This window comes from Kwoniella pini, chromosome 8 (assembly GCF_000512605.2).
Source record: "Kwoniella pini CBS 10737 chromosome 8, complete sequence".
Classification (NCBI taxonomy): Eukaryota; Fungi; Basidiomycota; class Tremellomycetes; order Tremellales; family Cryptococcaceae; genus Kwoniella; species Kwoniella pini.
In genome coordinates this window covers 118,718-136,254 of record NC_091723.1, presented here as the reverse complement: position 1 = coordinate 136,254, position 17,537 = coordinate 118,718, and the positions used below count along the sequence as shown (strand labels likewise).

Sequence of the window (17,537 nt, the reverse complement as noted above, 5' to 3'; positions counted from 1 at the left end):
TTAGAATACTGCGATCATATACACGAGTCGTAAAATTGCAAAGACAAAAATCAATTTTGAACGACATACATGCTTGAAAATCTGTCACTTCGTTACCTCACAACAATATCTTAATCAACCTGAAACTCAAATACACTTTTATTTGTTGACGTAGATAGTATTTCAAAATGGATATCGATCCACCTCTTACAACACCTTCGACCTCCTCTTCATCCTCATCCACCTCGGTAAATTCAAATACGAATAAGGAGAAACCTAAAAAATTCAAACTTGATCCGATGTCACTATTATTACCACATGAACGTCAAGCATACCTCGCTCCTCAACAACAATCACAGCAACAACCACAAGCTCGACATCCTCCCGCACATCCTCAAGGTTATATAAACAGCTCCAAAGTTGCTCAGTATAACAAACCATTATCACAATCACCAATACCTTCGTTGCAAAATCAGGCTGGACCAAGTAGGCTAGTAGGTACGCAAAGTAGCGGTGGGACCAGCAGCAATGAAAGACCTCGTGAGCATTCAGTCCATACTCATATTCTTCTTTCCCCTTGAGCATCAAGACGTTCTAGATCTTGTCTTCGTCCCAAATCTGGTATTCTTCTTTGTTCTGATGCAACGAATCCACACGAAAGGTCTTGTGGTTTAGGATAATGAAATGTATATGGTCTCCTATTGACCGCCAATATGTGATTTTAGCACAACCATACACCCAGCCGCAAATACCTTCACAAGCTCTTCCAATATCCCCACCTGCTTCTCTCATATCTACACCACCCCCAGCACAATGGGACTCTCTTTCAATAGCATCTACACCGTATTCTCTTGACGGCACATCTTCCGTTTCTTCCCACTACTCGCATCAACCACCGTATCACCCTCTTAGAGGAAGCAAAGTCCGCTTGGAAGATTGGGAGATTGTCGAAACACTAGGTACAGGTACATTTGGACGAGTATTGCTTGTTCGTCAAAGGCCCTCATATAGACCTACACCATATCATCCCATTTTTCCACATTTATTCCAATCACTGGATCCACTATCTCCTAGTCCATCATCAACTCAACAATCAGATAATCAACTACCTCATTTTGCCATGAAAGTGCTTAAAAAATCAGAAATAGTTAGATTAAAACAAGTAGAACATATAAATTCTGAGCGTTCAATTTTAGAAAAAGTCCGTCATCCATTCGTAGTGGAATTATACGCTACATATCAAGATCAATTAAACGTATATATGCTCTTATCTTACATTCCAGGTGGAGAATTATTTTCCCACTTGAGAAGAGCAGGAAGATTTTCAGCAGATGTTACAAGATTCTATTTAGCTTCAATTATTTTAGCAATAGAATATTTACATTCAAGAGATATAATTTATAGAGATTTAAAACCTGAAAATTTATTATTAGATAGACATGGATATTTAAGAATTGCGGATTTTGGATTTGCAAAAATTATTGAAGATCGTACATTTACATTATGTGGTACACCAGAATATTTAGCACCTGAAATTGTTTTATCACAAGGTCATGGTAAAGCAGTTGATTGGTGGGCATTAGGAATTTTAGCTTTTGAAATGTTAGCAGGATATCCACCATTTTTTGATGATCATCCATTAGGAATTTATGAAAAAATTTTAAGAGGAGATATTGCATTTCCTTCACATATTGATCCTTATGCAAAAGATTTAATTAGAGGTTTATTAACTGCTGATAGAAGTAAAAGATTAGGTAATTTAAGAAATGGTGCAAGAGATGTTATGTCACATGCTTGGTTTGCTGGTGTTGATTGGAGAACTTTGGAAAGAAAAGAAATTGGTGCTCCTATTGTACCAAGAGTAGCTAGTATGGGTGAGTTATTTTTTTGTGTCTTACTTAAAGCCAGATTACTTTGAAAGTTTTGTGATTGACAATTACCCTTAAAAAAAACCATAGGCGATTCGCAAAATTTTCAAAGATATCCTCCACCTCGTCCACATGAATTACCAGGTATATTTGGTCAACCGTATGATATGACAACTGATCAATATGGAGAATTATTCAAAGATTTTAGTTTTCCTCCTTCTGCTATTAATTCTTCGTCTAGCGATAAAGCATCACCAGTGATAAGTGAAGGAAGGTAATGAGTTACAAGCTGAAGCTCAGAAGAGATATATTCAAAACCTAAAACTATAACATGGACTGCTGTGATAGGAATGTTGACTTGACCGGCAGAGAGTATAATGTGGTCCGGCTGGATGTCAAGCCTAAACATCACAGCATGGATTATGTATATATATGTATAATCATATGTGTCAACCAGTTCATTCTTGTTATAGAAGAAGTAGGTATATGTAAAGTATAATAACCCAACAAATGCATCAAATAAAGCAGATTGGAGTTCATAGGGTCTGGCACCCTTCTCGAAATGAATCAACTGGATGCTACTACCATTTCTTCTTTAACATTAACGATTCCTCACGGAGAACAACACCCATAGCATTTAGAACTTGCCCTTTGTACTGTACTGGTGGCGCCACTGATAAGGAAGATAAGAAGAATGATAAGCGGGGGGGACCGGTTAATGTAGTGTTATGACCGGTTATACTAGTAGTCCACTCAACCACTCTTACTTAGTAGATAGAGTACGATAACAGGTCACGCCTTTCCCATCATACTACTACCTGACAACTCTATTCCTTTCACATTCACATAATCATATCTCTTCTTTCATCTCATTCAGATTACAAACCCTATCACTATTATCATTTAATCAGTACTATCACTCCTCACAATAGCTAATACTATTCTGAAGAAGAACAACAGATGATCACATCCGCTTGAAGCGGCATCATTCAACCTTGCCACCCTATAAATCCACATAGGTAACACGCTAAACGAAAGGCAAGATGGTGGAACACGATAATTCTGATATCCCTATACCTCCTTGTGGTAAGTACAGCCTGAACTATTGTGCGATAGCAACCGCCTTCTGCGGCCTTTCTCCATCGTTTCTGAGATATTCGTTCTTTATCTTACCTTATCACCCCATTCGCCCTTAACTAAATACCTTGAAACTCGCTAATATAATGCGCAATAGACTGGTTCATATCTTTAACGGAACGGCCTGATAACCAGGTAACTTACATAACCCTCAAAGAGTTGTTCCTCGATCCTGCGCGACTTAAGGAACCCAAAGCTCTCGTACGCGGTGGATTGATTCTTGGTCGTAAGAGCAGCAACGCCAGCTCAAAGAATGGGGTAAGTAATCAGATCATTGCTACGGCTTTCTCCTTTCACTTGATCTATCGTTGGCTGTCAGCATATCTTCCCTCTGTCATCATTAGAATAGTCACACCGGATCAGAACGCTGACGAGACACCCGTATAGCTGTTCAATTCACCCATCATCTCTCGAGCCCATGCTCAACTAGTGGTATCGAAGAAAGGTCAAGTCTACCTCATTGACCTGAAATCTTCGCACCATACTTTCATCGAGGACAAAGGGGAGACACACATCATTCCGCCTCGATCACCCTTCCAGCTGTTACATGGCGATACCATTCATCTGGGCAAAACGGTATTTTCCAAGGGCAAAAATTTTGAGCCTGTAAAGCTGGACATCGCTTATCGATACCCTCGACTGGGAGATCTACTCCAAATTGACGGCAAACGAGAAGAGCTCAACCATTTGGATCCTACCAACCTTTCAGCTAATCTCGCTGAAAACAAGCCTGAATTAAACTTTGTAGCATTCGTACAAAGTGCTTTCAAGGAAAGACAACGAGCACAAGATCTCTCTGGCCCAAGTAACTTCAAGGAGATCCATGCGATGGGTGACTCAGCCCTTCAATCCCTGACCGACGCTGCAAGTGGCCCTTCCCTTGCTCCAGCTTCCACAACTTCGTGGCGCCTGCCTTCGTCGATGACGGCTAAAGTCCCTCACAAGACCAATGACAAGGAATCACTTCACCGAGGATCATACCAGCCTGAAGCTGAAATTGGCGAAGAGATCAAATTCCTCGGAACCAAATTACAAATTTCCGGTCTATCCAAGTATTCACCCATCGAGATTCACTCCGCCGGCCCTCAATCCCCTATTTCTGTCATGTCTCGATCTGATCAAGAGATTGACATGAACCAACAGAATACGTCGCCCTTGGACGCTCAATCTAGGAACAACACCTATAAGATACCAGCTTCTTTACTGTATGACAGTGAAGGAGACGATAATGAATCTCTCACAAGAGGATTTAGCGAGTCGGAAGAAGACGGAATGGACGATGATTCGATGACAAATTACGAAGGCGAACACTTTAGTGATCAAGGAGAAGCACCTGAACTAATGGACCTCAAAGGTGATCCGCTGCTCAATATCGCCGATTCGAAATCGAGATTGCCCTCGCCTGATACTCAAGATGGACTCGTACCGCTCGCTTCACTAGTCCCCTCATCCAATCTAGTACATCCTCAAGTTTGGCTACCAACAATCCCTACCAAGGTCGCGAACAAATGGGGAATGTCCCCCTCGATTCCTGATGCGGCTCTACCTGCAGCTCACCAATTGGCTGCTGATGGACCTGAAGATGATGATTCACTAGAATACGGAGCTTGGTATTCTTACAGCTCAGATGAAGAAGTACAGGATGAGACGGTCCCACAACAAGTTGTACCTGGATCGCCTCCACCGCCCTCAAGTGCATCGCCAATCTATACGCCCGTGTCCCCTCAACCGGACGGCTTGAGACACCCCTTGTCGCCTGTTCCCACTTCTCTTCTTGCTCCTCCCTCAATGGCTGCGTGTACCTTTGAAGTAGCCTCTACTTCCCCATTGAAAGCGAACTCCAACGCGTTCACTGGCCCTACACGCGGTGGGCTTGGTGGTAAATGCGTGGGATGTGACGAAGAATCTGATCTCGACTCTGAGGAAGAAGAGCACAGTGCGCGATGCTCTGCTAATGAGAGGGAAGCTGCGCAAGATCAAGACGACCCCGTACATCACTCTGATGACGAGATCATCTTTGCTGAACAATATTCACATGATGAAGAAGAGGATCTCGAAGAAGAACCCTCCACAAACGAGGATTTCAACGAAGCTCAATCGGGAGAAGAGGAAGATTACAATGAAGATATGTCGGAAGAAGAGGAAGATTACCACGAAGAATCATCAGTCCATCATGACGAAGATGAAGATGAGGATGAAGAGGACGATGACAATGACAGTGCTTCTGATTCGCAAGATTCGGTCAAGGATCAATATTACCGACATCGATACTTTAGTGATGAAATGTCAAATGCGTCTGATGATAGTGACAGGTCTGTAGATAGCGAGGAAGAGGAAATTAGCGAGAACGACGAGGAAGATTCAGATATATCCGACATGGACATTGAGAGCGAAGAAGATCAAACTCGTCCAGAGAAAGAGGGGACCGATGAGGAACAAGTCACACTTCAACAGCCCAAGCAAGGCGAGGTGGACGATGACAACGCAGTTGTTGCAACCATGGACAAGGCCGGTATGGCTCGACCAGAGACCCACAAGAACGAGTCCGAACAATATTGCACTTCCAACAATCCTATTGATCCTTTCGAGCTTACAAAAGACATCAAAGCCGAGATCATTTCTCATTTCGATGCCATCCAACAGATCGAGAAGGACACAAAGGTTGTGGCCGATGAATCAGTCTCTCTCCCAAGACCTGAAGACAAGCACGAAGAAAATCATACAGGACATCTGGGGACAGTCGATGAGCTAGAGCAGAGTATCGTAGCGGTAAAGGAATTGAGACGGATGTACGAGGGTGAGTACATAGCCTCATATGCTCTGAGGTGTTGCTGAATGTCTTGATGCTTCAGAAGCAAGTAACGTCCCGCACGAGGAAACGAATGACAAACTCGAGTATGTGATTAGCGGCAGACCACGTATGAATCAAAGTGAGTTTCTGATGTTTTCAGCGAAGTTTCAAGCTGACTCCTATGAATCAGCGTCGAATGAGGATCTCGAGTTGCCTCTAATTGATGCTGAGAGAGCTTCGACTCCGTCCATGAGCGACGCCTCCTCTGAGGGTCCGATCACTCCCGAAAATAGCAAGAAACGACCTCTACCTGATGACTTCCAAATCGTGGATCTCAACCATCCTGAAGGTACTGCCACTACCAATCTGGATCAAGCCTTACAAGTTGCGGTCAAAGCACGGGGACGACCAATGAAGAAGATCAGACGGATCGCTTCTACTGTTGGTTTGTTAGCTGTTGGAGCTGCAATCGGTAGTGCTGGAACAGTTGTGGGATTGATGAGGCTTGCTGAGCCGTAGAGGGGTAACATTTGAAATTTAGATTTTGTCTCAATTACCCCTTTACCTTTTTTGATCGACTTCTTTCTCTCAGATCGATTCCTTATCCACTCATTTCACTCATGTCCGCTCAAATGTATTACCCCTGGTTGTACATACCTACCTGATCATATGTTGCTTTTGTATATCTTTTGGTTCGTTGTATATATTCCGACTTGTTCATTTTTATTCGAATAAAGACGATCAAGATATTTGAAACTTGGGCGTAAGTCAAAAGGCAGTATCTTATTTATGTATTTGTGTATACCTTACTATGGACCCATTTATTGCTGGCAAGTGTGAACTGCATTGCGCATGTAGCGGCGAAGGAAAGGGGAAATACATACAAATATCAAAATTACAAAATACTATCACTTAACTTGAAAAAAGTTACTCTAATTTAAATCACTATAAAATATAACAAACGAATAAGACAAATTGACAAATTGACAAAAACAAAATCATCTTATTTAATAATTTTTCAATTATTTCAATTATTTCAATTATTTTTATAATCAAATTCAAATCAAAATTAATTTTTTTAATTATTATTTATTTTTTAAAATTTTTTCACTATTTTCTAAAGAATCAATTTGATTACCTACAATTTGTTTAATTTGATTTTCAATTTCAATTAATTTATCACCACTACCACTAATACCACTATTACCACCAACACCACCACCTGTATTAATAATAATATTTTCAGATAATTCAATTTGTTTAGAATTTAAAGATTTATTAATTGCCCAATTTAAATAAGCAGATCTACCTAATTCCCATGCTTTTGTATTTTCTCCTGTAACAATTCCAATATTTTTTTGATTTTGATTATTTAAAGAATAAATAGGTTCAAGTGGTTTTAATGAATTTGAAAGTGATTTTAAAATTGGAATTAATTGTAATGTTGGTTTAGGTAATGGATTTACTAAAATAAAAATAAAAAAAGAAATTAGAAACCAAATCAAATTATAATTTTTTTTATACAAGAAAAAACCGAAATAAAACTTACAACCTGCTTGATCTATTATTTCTTTTATAAATCCAATTTCTGATTTACGTTGTTTTGCAATATTTAATTTATAATTTAATTTCTTTTCTGCTAAATCTAATTTTTGAGCTAATAATCTAGTCTATAAAACGTCAAATCACCCAAATAATAATAAAAAAAAACCTCATTAGCTTCATTTTCGAATAATTCTTATCTCTCTAACAATCTTTTTACTCACCTGCTCTACTTTAATTCTCATAGATTCTAAATCATCATCTAAGATTTGTTGTCCTTTTGATTGATTAGCCACATATTCACCTCTTTGAAAATCTAATCCTTTTTGCCATGGCTATTCAAAAGCATCATATTTTAATGATACAATTTTCAATTATTACAATTTTTTTTTTAAAATACTCACCATAACCACTTCTAATTCTGGTGAAAATTCAAAAGCATTTCTTAAAACCCATGCTGTGAATTTATCAAAAGCTTTATCTACATGAGATTCAATTAAAGTTTCAAGTGCTACTAATCCCTATAACAAGAAATGAATCGATAATGTTAATTTTAATCATTCTTTAAAAGATGAAAATGATAACGAAACTTACAGTGTTAAGTTCAGTTTCATATTTTGGATTATTTCCACCTGCATTTCTTGCCCAATTTTCTATTGCATCTAAAATTATATAAATTTCTTTTCTTGCTGCTTCTGCAATATCATGACATAATGTTCTAGGATGAAATCCTACTAACTGTAAAAATAATTACATCATTTGATTTTGTCAGTTTCTATATTATTTTTTAAGATAAATCGTTGCAAAGAGTTAAACTCACCTCATGAATCAATCTAGCTCTTTCATCTTCATCTAGCCTTCTTACTTCTTTCCTTGGTTTATATACATATCCAGGTGTTATAGTTTCCGGTACATCGATAGAAGGTATATTATCCAACGTTAATTTACTTGATGAAGCCATAGGTTTTGAAGTGGGCTTTTTGGGTGTTCGTGTGGGTGGCATCGTAATTGAATGTGCGGTTCAGAATATCGTTAACCAGCTTCATACAGTGATTCGTACGCTTCCTGTTTTTACTTAAGAGCGATTTGTAGCACCGAGAGTTGGAGGCTAATGTGTGATTGGGAATATAAATCATCATGTATACACTGAACGATGCTTTTGTTTTCGTTTGTTTACCTGTATTCTCGAGACGCGTTCTGACAAAGCTAATGGAAATTGATTCCGTTGATCATCCCTACCACGTGGTTATATTGTGATCCGTGATAACCGGCTTAGACGGTCTGCCCGTTTGACCATTTTATCTTACCAAGTTACATCTGAAAATGAGATCAATCCCTTCATACTTCGTTGAATTAGGAGAGACTCATAAAGTTGCTCATCTGGATGCTCTTAAGGAGATTTACAGCTCTTCCACGATCTATCATTCGTATTTCAAGACCGTCTCACCCATACTCAGCCAAGATGTCTTCCCTTCCTTTACCACCTTATCATCCCGATCAACCTGAACCTTCCGTGCCATCTTTCGATATAGACTCAATACCTGATGAAGAGATAGATCATCCTTCAGGCAATGAAGAACTATTACCGAAAGTGAGTGAAAGCACTATCTCGTCATACTCGTTGTCGTCCGTTTGGGCATCAGGCTCATCTTTTTAACCCATTTTTCCGAAGGTACTTAAATCACCTGACGATAGAAATGTTATATTTCCACCTTTAATTCTTGGAGTTTCCACTTTCGGTTATGGAATATATGCAGATGATGATAATATAAAATCAGATTTACCTTTAAGAATAGTTAGATTAGCTATGCGTTGCGGTATAAACGCTTTTGATACTTGTTAGTTCTATTCAATTTATTTTATTTCATTAATTGTCATAGCTAAATTTTGGATTTCATCACTTAGCACCTTGGTATCATCCTTCCGAAATTATATTAGGAGAAGTTTTCAAAGCTTTAAATTATCCAAGAGAATCATATCATTTAATTACTAAAGTAGGGAAATATGGACCTAATTCAAAAGATCATCGATTTGATCCAGATACTATACGTAAAAGTGTTGAAAGAAGTTTAAAAAGAATGAATACTGATTATTTAGATGTTGTTTGTGAGTAAATCATATGATATTCATTTTGATATTAAAAATGATTATATAAATATAGCTAAACTCATTTTCCATATATATAGATTTACATGATATAGAATATATACTTCCACCACCTTCTTATTCAGGTAATCCTCTTGATTCAATAAATTCAATACTTTCTTTACCTTTAATTCCAACAAAAGAAGAACAAATTTTATTAACTGCAATTGAAACTTTAAGAGAATTACAAAATCAAGGAAAAATTTTAAAAGTTGGAATTGCAGGATATCCTTTACAAATTTTATTAAGAATTTCTTTATTAATTTATAAAATTACAGGAAAAGGTTTAGATTTATTACAAACTTATTCACATCATACAATTCAAAATGATTCTTTAATTGAAGGTTATTTAAATTTATTTTTAAATAAATCAAAAATTAAACAAATTATTTCAGCTGCACCTTTAAGTATGGGATTATTAACTTTTAAAAATTGTCCAAATTGGCATCCTTCTAAATCAAATTTAAATTTAATTAAAATAATTCCAAAAATTTCTAAAATTTGTTTTGAAAATAATACAACAATTGAACAAATTAGTTTAAGATTTGGTTATAGACCTTTAATTGAAAATGTTAATTTACCAATTGTAATTGGTTGTATTGATTTAAATCAATTACATTCAACTTTAAAAAATTGGAAAGAAGTAAATCCTTCTTTTACTTCTGAAAAACAACAAAAAGAATTTGAATTACAAGATAAACCTAAAAGACAATTTGAAGATAAGATTAAAAATATGTTTGAAGAAAATGGAACTAGAAATTGGAGTTGGGAATGTCCAAGTCAAGCTCAAAGATCTGGATGATTTAATTGGACTAGAAGAACAAGCATAAGAATCATTATCATAAATGGACAAACCAATTGCAATCTTGTGAAAGTAGGCAGAACATCTGTAAAACAAATTTTTTCAAACAGCCTTAATCTATTCGCATATGCAGTTATCTGGGATTTTATGTGTGTAAAGAATTTCTGTACATGTGACAGTATGCATTGGTCCATTATATATGCAATATGTAAGACCAAAAAAGATGCTTAATTAATGCCTCTATGCGTTAACACACATTTAAAACAAACTCCAATTGCGTACATCAAGTGGGTTGACGAGCTCTTAGAAAGTCATTGCTCTGAGACTGTCTGATTGCGTTTATAGATACTAAAAGGTATAATCTCCTGTTAGCTTACGATTCGACCCGTTCCATGATATCATAGATTCAAACTTACCAAACTAGCAGCGAAGACAACTATGAATGACCGAATAATCAGCTCATTTTATTAAGACAATTTTCAAATAAATGAAAAAGTTAAAAATCAAAACACTTACTATCCCTTTTAATCAAAGCTTGAGCAGCTTCCATTTTTTGAAATAAATCAGCATCACCAATTACTCTAGCTGCATCTCTAATTTCTCTACAAGTTTCATCTAACCTTGTTATAACTCTTACAATTGTACCTTCAGGTATATCAGTAAGTTCTGTAATTTGATTAAATGGCTATAAAAAGGAGAACAATGAATTAACATTAATTAAGATTAGTGTTTAAATTTTTTTGTTTTTTTCTAACTTTAAAAGAAAAAACCAAAAAAACAACTTACCATTCCTTTTGCCCATTCATAAACAACTTCTACTAAACCAATTTTATATTTTTCATCAAATTGATCATATTGTACTTTACATTTATCTTGAATAATTTCAATTTCATTTGCAATTTTATAAATAATATTTAAACCTTTTTCAATTTTTTCATTTATAATTGGTTTTGAATCTGATTTTTCAACAAAAACAAAAATTGATAATAATGCAACAACTTCTTCAGGTTCAAATTCATTTAAAATATTTTCTAAAATTAATTCTGTTAAAATTAATTCAGGTGCACTATTAATTTCACATGCAACTCTTCCTTTTAATAAAACTGTTGAATTTTCATCAATAAATGATAATGATTTTAAAACTTGAATTCTTGATTCATAATCTGGTAATAATTCTAAATTTTGATCTGAAAGTTTTAATTTTAATGAAATTAAAGAAGATTCTACAATTTTTCTTTCATGTAATATTGTATACTTCAATACCAAAATTTCAATTAATTACTATTCTTTCGAACCAACATTGAAAAAACTCACATGATCTTGGAAATCTTCACATAATTGACAACCCAATTTTCTCAATCTATCAGTTAACATAGCCCTTTGCTTGATCGCATCAACGAATTCGACTGCTCTAATTCGTGACCAATCAACTTCCGGTAATTCCGGTAAGGAAGATAGCTCTTCGTGCAGAATAGTAAGATCATGTAAAGCTTTGTCCCTTGCTTCCTTGCTGCTTTTATCTATAATGCCGGAATGGTCGACCTGACATGACATTGTCAGCTCCAAGATCGAATCCTATCGATCGAAAAGCACACTCACCTTGAGTATCTGATTAGCAACGAACGACAGGCTGGTTGTGTCGTAAGTGGCTATCTCCCATTGAGGTGTCGGGAATGAACCCTTAGGCAAAACTGGTGGGTATCGAGGGGGGACGTCGATCTCATTCACATCTATTCAGAACCAATCGTCAGTCAAATAGCAAAGCCTGAAGAGAATCGGGTAGAATATTAAATATATACCTTCTTTCCTCGATCTCTGCCCTGGCGTAACGAGAACTAACATTCTCCAAGCCTTAGCGTCGGATTTTATACCGTCAGTGGTCAAGCTTGTAGCACTTCGAAGTAGTATTGCTAAATTTCCAGGCAAATGCTAAATAATATTGGCCAGGTTGACATTAGTTTACGCCACGTGCTACCAGTCATGGTACACGACAAAATTGATAGACCCCTACTCACCCCGTTACGCAAAATCACCACTCGTCCGGGTACGAACAATTTTCCACTATTTTGAGCGTAAGAAGCTTGTTTGAATATATTTTGGTTTATTCGAACAATCTCGGCGGAAAGTTGGTAGAACGCGTCAATATCGACTTTACAAATTGAGCAATCTACATTGGGTAATCGAGCAAGTTGCTTCTCCGCCTATTCATTCATTACTTAGAGATCAGCATTGAAGTTCAACCACAGCAAATGACCATTCTCGCGATCGATTACTCACATGAGCAATTTGTCTTTGTTGTTCAGGTGCCATCTTTTGAGTAGCATTCTCTGAGAAACTCCTCTTAATCATCTCTTCAACTTTCAAAGCTTCAACTCTAAGCAAATTCAAGATCATATTATAGGTTAATCTAAATTGAGAAGATAATCGATTAGGTGTACCAAGCATCATTTCGTTCAATTCTGTCACTGAAGGTAATTCTTCTCCACTGAGTAAAATAACTGTTCCAGTTGTATCTAAACCTCTTCGACCTGCTCTTCCTGCCATTTGAGTATATTCACCAGGTAATAAATTTCGGAAAGACGTTCCATCGTGTTTTCGAATTCCGGAGAACACAACACATTTAGCAGGCATATTGACTCCCTAAAGTCACGCAAAGATTTGTTATCTTAAAGTAATCATTGAGTTGGACAAAGGCCTGAGCTTACCATTGCGAATGTCTCAGTGGCGAAGAGAACTTTGACCAGGCCTCGGGAGAACAACAACTCAACCACCTCTGTTCCCATTTCATCAGGTGAGCATACGCAAACCATTTGTAGTTATCAGTTATCAAAACTTACCTTTAACAAGCGGTAAAAGTCCACCATGGTGTACACCGATACCTCTGCTAAGCAAGTCACGCATTCTCAATATCTGAGGCAGGGTTTTATCGGATCCTGAGAATTCAGCTGTACATTAACCAATCGCTACCTCATATCAGGCCGATCAGACATACCCTTTAACCTCGTCAAAGCTCTCTCCCATGTAAGGTGTACTTCACTTTTCTCTTTCGCGTTGTTCAGATCCATCGGGCCTAGATTCTGAGCATATTCTTCACACCGCTTCTTACTAAACACGAAATTGACGACTGGTAAAAGTGTATTCTTTTTGAGGAAATTGATGAGATGTGTCCAAATATTCTGATCAAGCTGATGACTTGCTCTACCACCAAATCCACCTCTTCCTCTTCCTCCTCCGGCTCCACCACGTGCCACAGCAGAGGCAGGTGCACCATTCCCACCTGCTCTATTCGTATGCGTACGTCCAGCTCCAGTTTTCGTAAATGGTGCATTCTTGCCTGTAGGTAAATCTCTTGCTTTGGTTGGTGCTCCGCCTCGTCCGCCCGTCCTTTGTACAGGCGGTAGACCGTTAGCTTCTCTTTCTTTATCCTGTTTTCGTCTAGTAGCCTCTTGAGCTGCTTTATAACCTTCACCTAAGAAATGCGATTTACTATCGACGATCTTATGTATATCTTTTCCGGCCCATAAGAAATGTTCCAATGGTACCGGTCGCATTGGTGTAGAGATGACGTAGATATCCTTCTTCTTGGTACGCCTTGATATTTCGTAACATCAGCATCATATCGAGCGAGTTTGTAAAGAGAAGCTACTACGCACCCTACCCAATCTGCAAATTCCTTGGTATTCGGTACAGTCGCAGAGAGCAGTATTATATTGACATGTTCTGGCAACATAATGATCACTTCTTCCCATACGACACCTCGCTTTTCGAATTATCAGCTGATGAGTATAGCACCTGAAAGTCACGCTGGACTCACCTCGGCATCATTGACATAGTGGACCTCATCGAATATCACAAATTCGACATCCCTTATCAAATCAGCTCCCTTGTACAGCATACTTCGTAAAATTTCCGTTGTCATCTGATAGCCAAGTCAGCACTTGTCAGCTACCCACCGTAGACTGCATTTTGTGTAGTTAACTCACAATCAAACAACTACCTTCTGCGTTGATCTGCACGTCACCCGTTAAAATACCTACACTAGAAGGTTCAAAAGTTGTCTTGAAATCTCTGAATTTTTGATTGGAAAGAGCTTTAATAGGTGAAGTATAAATTGCTCTGTTGTGGTCTACATAAGCGGAGTGTGACACGATAGTCAAGCGGATGGGCTCACTTTGTCATGTGCTTCGCTGCAAGGGCAATCGCATATTCCGCTACTACCGTTTTACCCGCAGATGTATGTGCAGCTACGAACACACTGTCTCCCATCTCCAGCCTGTATACAGCTTCTTTTTGGAAATTATCAAGCTCGAAGGGGTACTACAGTGCGATTATAAGCAAGCGTACTGAAGAAAAGCGATGCGACTTACTTCTCTTGCCATTTCTGGTACAAGCTCATTAAACTACATGCAATCGTCAGATTGGGCCTATTTCGCATTTGTGCGAGATATTGACTTACGTTGACCAGCCGTTGGTTCACATCGACAACATGAGCCCATTCCTTGTGCATAGCAGCCTTGAACTGTCTTCTCGGAGGAGGCGGAGCAGGTAATCGCTGGATGGTATTAAGCATCAGCTCTGCTGTACTGCAATGATACCGAAGTCAGAAGAAAAGGAGACTTACTCCGATGGGAAGCAAATCGTCCACGTTCTTACTACTTGGTCCAGCATGACCGTTCGTACTGATTTCTTCTATTTCCTCTTCATCGCCTAATCTGGATACGGTCAACTGCGATTCGAATTCTCCCTCTTTTCGCCTCCGTTTAGCTTTAGGCGCTATGGAAGCTTGCCCTAACATTTCAGCCAAGAAATCATCCGCTATCGGACCCAAGTTGAAATGATCAGTCAATCCACTTCAATTCCTTCTATTGATTAAATATACATGATCAACATACCGCCTTCAAGTTGTATACCCCTTCTCAATCCCGGTGCCCTGGTTTTCCACCCTTCTTCCTCTTCTTCCGGCTCTTCTTGTTCATCATTCTCTTCAGGTGTAGCAGCAGCTTCAAGACCACCCGGTAAAAAAGGTGAATAACTTCCCTTTCCCCTAACGAAATTTTGTAGAGATCCAGGTGCTCTTGTTGTTGAAGATGATAATGCCGGATGTGCAGGCGGCTTTGGCGCTAAACTTTCTCGCCAATGAGTAAAAGTACCATCTATACCTCTGTATGAAGGTGTAACGGTATGAGTTTGATGGAGTGGTTTAAGAGTTAGAGCTGGAATTGGTAATTCCACGGTAGGTTGTCTGATAATTTGAACTGGTGTTAATGATCAAGCTGCTATTATTTAGGAGGTGTATATACTTACACTTGCCACCTCCACAATTCCTCTCCACTCAAATCATGTACAGGAGCCAAGATTTCTTTCTCAAGTAAGTTTATCGCATCTTCTTTGCTTAATGGCTTGTCGATACCCAATGCTGAAGCTAAATCATCACTTGAAAGAGCCGTATTTGATGTCGGATTGGCAGCTGTGTTCAGCAGTTCCAGGAACGCTTCATGAGCAAGAAGCTCATCTTGTTCCAGAGCCATTTCGGGCAGATCCTTCTGGAAGAGTCCCTCGAGTAATTATTCAATACAATATAGGTATAAACAACAAATCGATTTAATAGCATTTCATCGATATTTCAATGATATTCTTTCGTCATAAATCAGATCGAGCCGATATCGGGATATTCATTACGTAATACCTCAAACACACACTAGTCAAGTTGGCCACCATATAAATATCAATTCGAGCTTAATTCGAACATTAGGATTCTACTTGATATCTATTTGTCTTGCAACAAATAATTACTGGGTCACTACATGATGAAGCCCATAGAGAGTTCAAGTACAAAGACCGTAGCACCAAAGCGAAAGCTCAGGCCAGCGCGGAAACAAGTCAAAGAAGGAGAAGTTGATAAAAGTGAAGCTATTCAACCGGGAAAAGAATATAGTATGTTCCCTTGCATCTAAGTTTGTAAATAGTTCTAGCTTACCTCTTCAATTAGATATATGGTATAATAAATGGGCAGGAGGAGATAAAGAAGATTCTTTGGCCAAGTGAGCCAGCTTTTTTACTAAAGGGCCCTTCGTGAGCAAAGCTGACTTAAGGTTTAGCAAAACATTATCGCAAACTCGATGTATAATAACTAGAGATGCTGGATACACAAGGGCAGATGCAACAGGTAACAAGTATTGTTGTTTGTTTTTTGCTAGAGGATGCTGTCCATACGGGTAAGTTATTATAATATTACAGATAAGTTTGGGTTCCCCAGTTGATTTCCTGTTACGGTAGACACGAGTGTAACTTTTTACATAGATTACCATTACCTAGTCGTAAGTATTGCTCAATCTGTACGGAATTCTGCTAAATGCCAAAATGGTTCATCACAGATCAATTACCGGACAATTCAAGAGATTGTTTCGGACGAGAGAAACATGGGGATTATCGAGATGATATGGGAGGTGTAGGATCGTTCAATAGGGTAAATAGAACATTATATATTGGGAAAATACAGGAAACTCCCGATAAAAAGCAGGCAGAAGAGACTTTGTTAAGGCATTTTGGAGAATGGGGAGAAATAATGAGATGTGAGTTCGAGTGTTTATGCTTCATCACTTAATATAGTTGGATCAAGCTAATAGTAGCATGTGATTGATAGGGAATATACTGTATGGACGAGGAGTTGCTTTTGTGATGTATACTTCGGAATTGAATGCTCAATTCGCTAGAGAAGCTATGGCAAATCAAAGTATGGATGGTGAAGAGATATTGAATGTCAGGTAAGCCTTCAAAAATCAGTGGGTTTATAGAGGAAAGATTCGATACTGAGCGATTTAAACATATAGATGGGCAACAGAAGATCCTAATCCTGGAGAAAAGAAGAGAGAAGCAGCAAGAATTCAAGAAATGGGTGAAAAAGCGATAGCAGGGATGTTAGATGAAGATTTAGTAGAAGCTACTCAGACTATAAGAGCATTAGAAGAAGGAGATACAGAAGATTTTTATCATATTGAACAATCTAAACCTGAGGAAAAAGAGGATGAAGGTATTCCAGATCAACAGGAAGAAAGACCAACGAAGAAAGTCAAAAGTTCAAATGCTGGAGGTGGAGGATTCTTTGATGCGGACGCATTAGATAATTTAAAGTTTTATGCTGAGATAGCTAAAAAACAAGCTTTAGAAAATCAAGATAGGGTAAAAGAGAGGAAAGTTCCTGCTAAGCCTGTTGGTATGGCTTCGTTATTAGGTGGATATGGAAGTGATGATGATAGTGATTAGTTGTATACTA

General features: G+C 38.1%; 6 protein-coding genes across 6 annotated transcripts; 4 read left to right on the top strand and 2 right to left on the bottom strand.

The window, feature by feature from the left end:
• Positions 1 to 167: 167 nt before the first annotated feature.
• I206_105800 (uncharacterized protein) lies at positions 168 to 2,125 on the top strand (the record flags this gene model as incomplete). The annotated part of the gene is made up of 3 exons (XM_019156350.1): positions 168 to 519; positions 705 to 1,853; positions 1,938 to 2,125. The coding sequence occupies 3 exons, from the start codon at positions 168 to 170 to the stop codon at positions 2,123 to 2,125; spliced, it is 1,689 nt and encodes a 562-aa protein (XP_019010152.1).
• Positions 2,126 to 2,890: 765 nt separating this feature from the next.
• On the top strand, positions 2,891 to 6,294 carry I206_105799 (uncharacterized protein; the record flags this gene model as incomplete). The annotated part of the gene is made up of 5 exons (XM_019156349.1): positions 2,891 to 2,933; positions 3,082 to 3,242; positions 3,372 to 5,781; positions 5,837 to 5,914; positions 5,966 to 6,294. 5 exons carry the CDS (start codon positions 2,891 to 2,893, stop codon positions 6,292 to 6,294), a joined length of 3,021 nt encoding a protein of 1,006 aa, XP_019010151.1.
• Positions 6,295 to 6,860: 566 nt separating this feature from the next.
• I206_105798 (uncharacterized protein) lies at positions 6,861 to 8,320 on the bottom strand (the record flags this gene model as incomplete). The annotated part of the gene is made up of 6 exons (XM_019156348.1): positions 6,861 to 7,240; positions 7,325 to 7,445; positions 7,542 to 7,652; positions 7,722 to 7,838; positions 7,912 to 8,055; positions 8,138 to 8,320. 6 exons carry the CDS (start codon positions 8,318 to 8,320, stop codon positions 6,861 to 6,863), a joined length of 1,056 nt encoding a protein of 351 aa, XP_019010150.1.
• Positions 8,321 to 8,779: 459 nt separating this feature from the next.
• On the top strand, positions 8,780 to 10,264 carry I206_105797 (uncharacterized protein; the record flags this gene model as incomplete). The annotated part of the gene is made up of 4 exons (XM_019156347.1): positions 8,780 to 8,908; positions 8,990 to 9,155; positions 9,223 to 9,423; positions 9,504 to 10,264. The coding sequence occupies 4 exons, from the start codon at positions 8,780 to 8,782 to the stop codon at positions 10,262 to 10,264; spliced, it is 1,257 nt and encodes a 418-aa protein (XP_019010149.1).
• A 398-nt stretch (positions 10,265 to 10,662) lies between these two features.
• Positions 10,663 to 15,792, bottom strand: I206_105796 (uncharacterized protein; the record flags this gene model as incomplete). The annotated part of the gene is made up of 20 exons (XM_070203193.1): positions 10,663 to 10,700; positions 10,781 to 10,949; positions 11,051 to 11,518; positions 11,579 to 11,806; positions 11,864 to 11,994; positions 12,064 to 12,193; positions 12,280 to 12,465; positions 12,542 to 12,904; positions 12,970 to 13,037; positions 13,102 to 13,197; positions 13,257 to 13,855; positions 13,918 to 14,024; positions 14,079 to 14,183; positions 14,248 to 14,380; positions 14,436 to 14,581; positions 14,632 to 14,664; positions 14,721 to 14,816; positions 14,886 to 15,079; positions 15,157 to 15,506; positions 15,569 to 15,792. The coding sequence occupies 20 exons, from the start codon at positions 15,790 to 15,792 to the stop codon at positions 10,663 to 10,665; spliced, it is 3,864 nt and encodes a 1,287-aa protein (XP_070059294.1).
• Positions 15,793 to 16,071: 279 nt separating this feature from the next.
• I206_105795 (pre-mRNA-splicing factor CWC2) lies at positions 16,072 to 17,527 on the top strand (the record flags this gene model as incomplete). The annotated part of the gene is made up of 7 exons (XM_019156345.1): positions 16,072 to 16,198; positions 16,254 to 16,305; positions 16,363 to 16,479; positions 16,541 to 16,581; positions 16,639 to 16,836; positions 16,908 to 17,028; positions 17,095 to 17,527. 7 exons carry the CDS (start codon positions 16,072 to 16,074, stop codon positions 17,525 to 17,527), a joined length of 1,089 nt encoding a protein of 362 aa, XP_019010147.1.
• Positions 17,528 to 17,537: the final 10 nt, after the last annotated feature.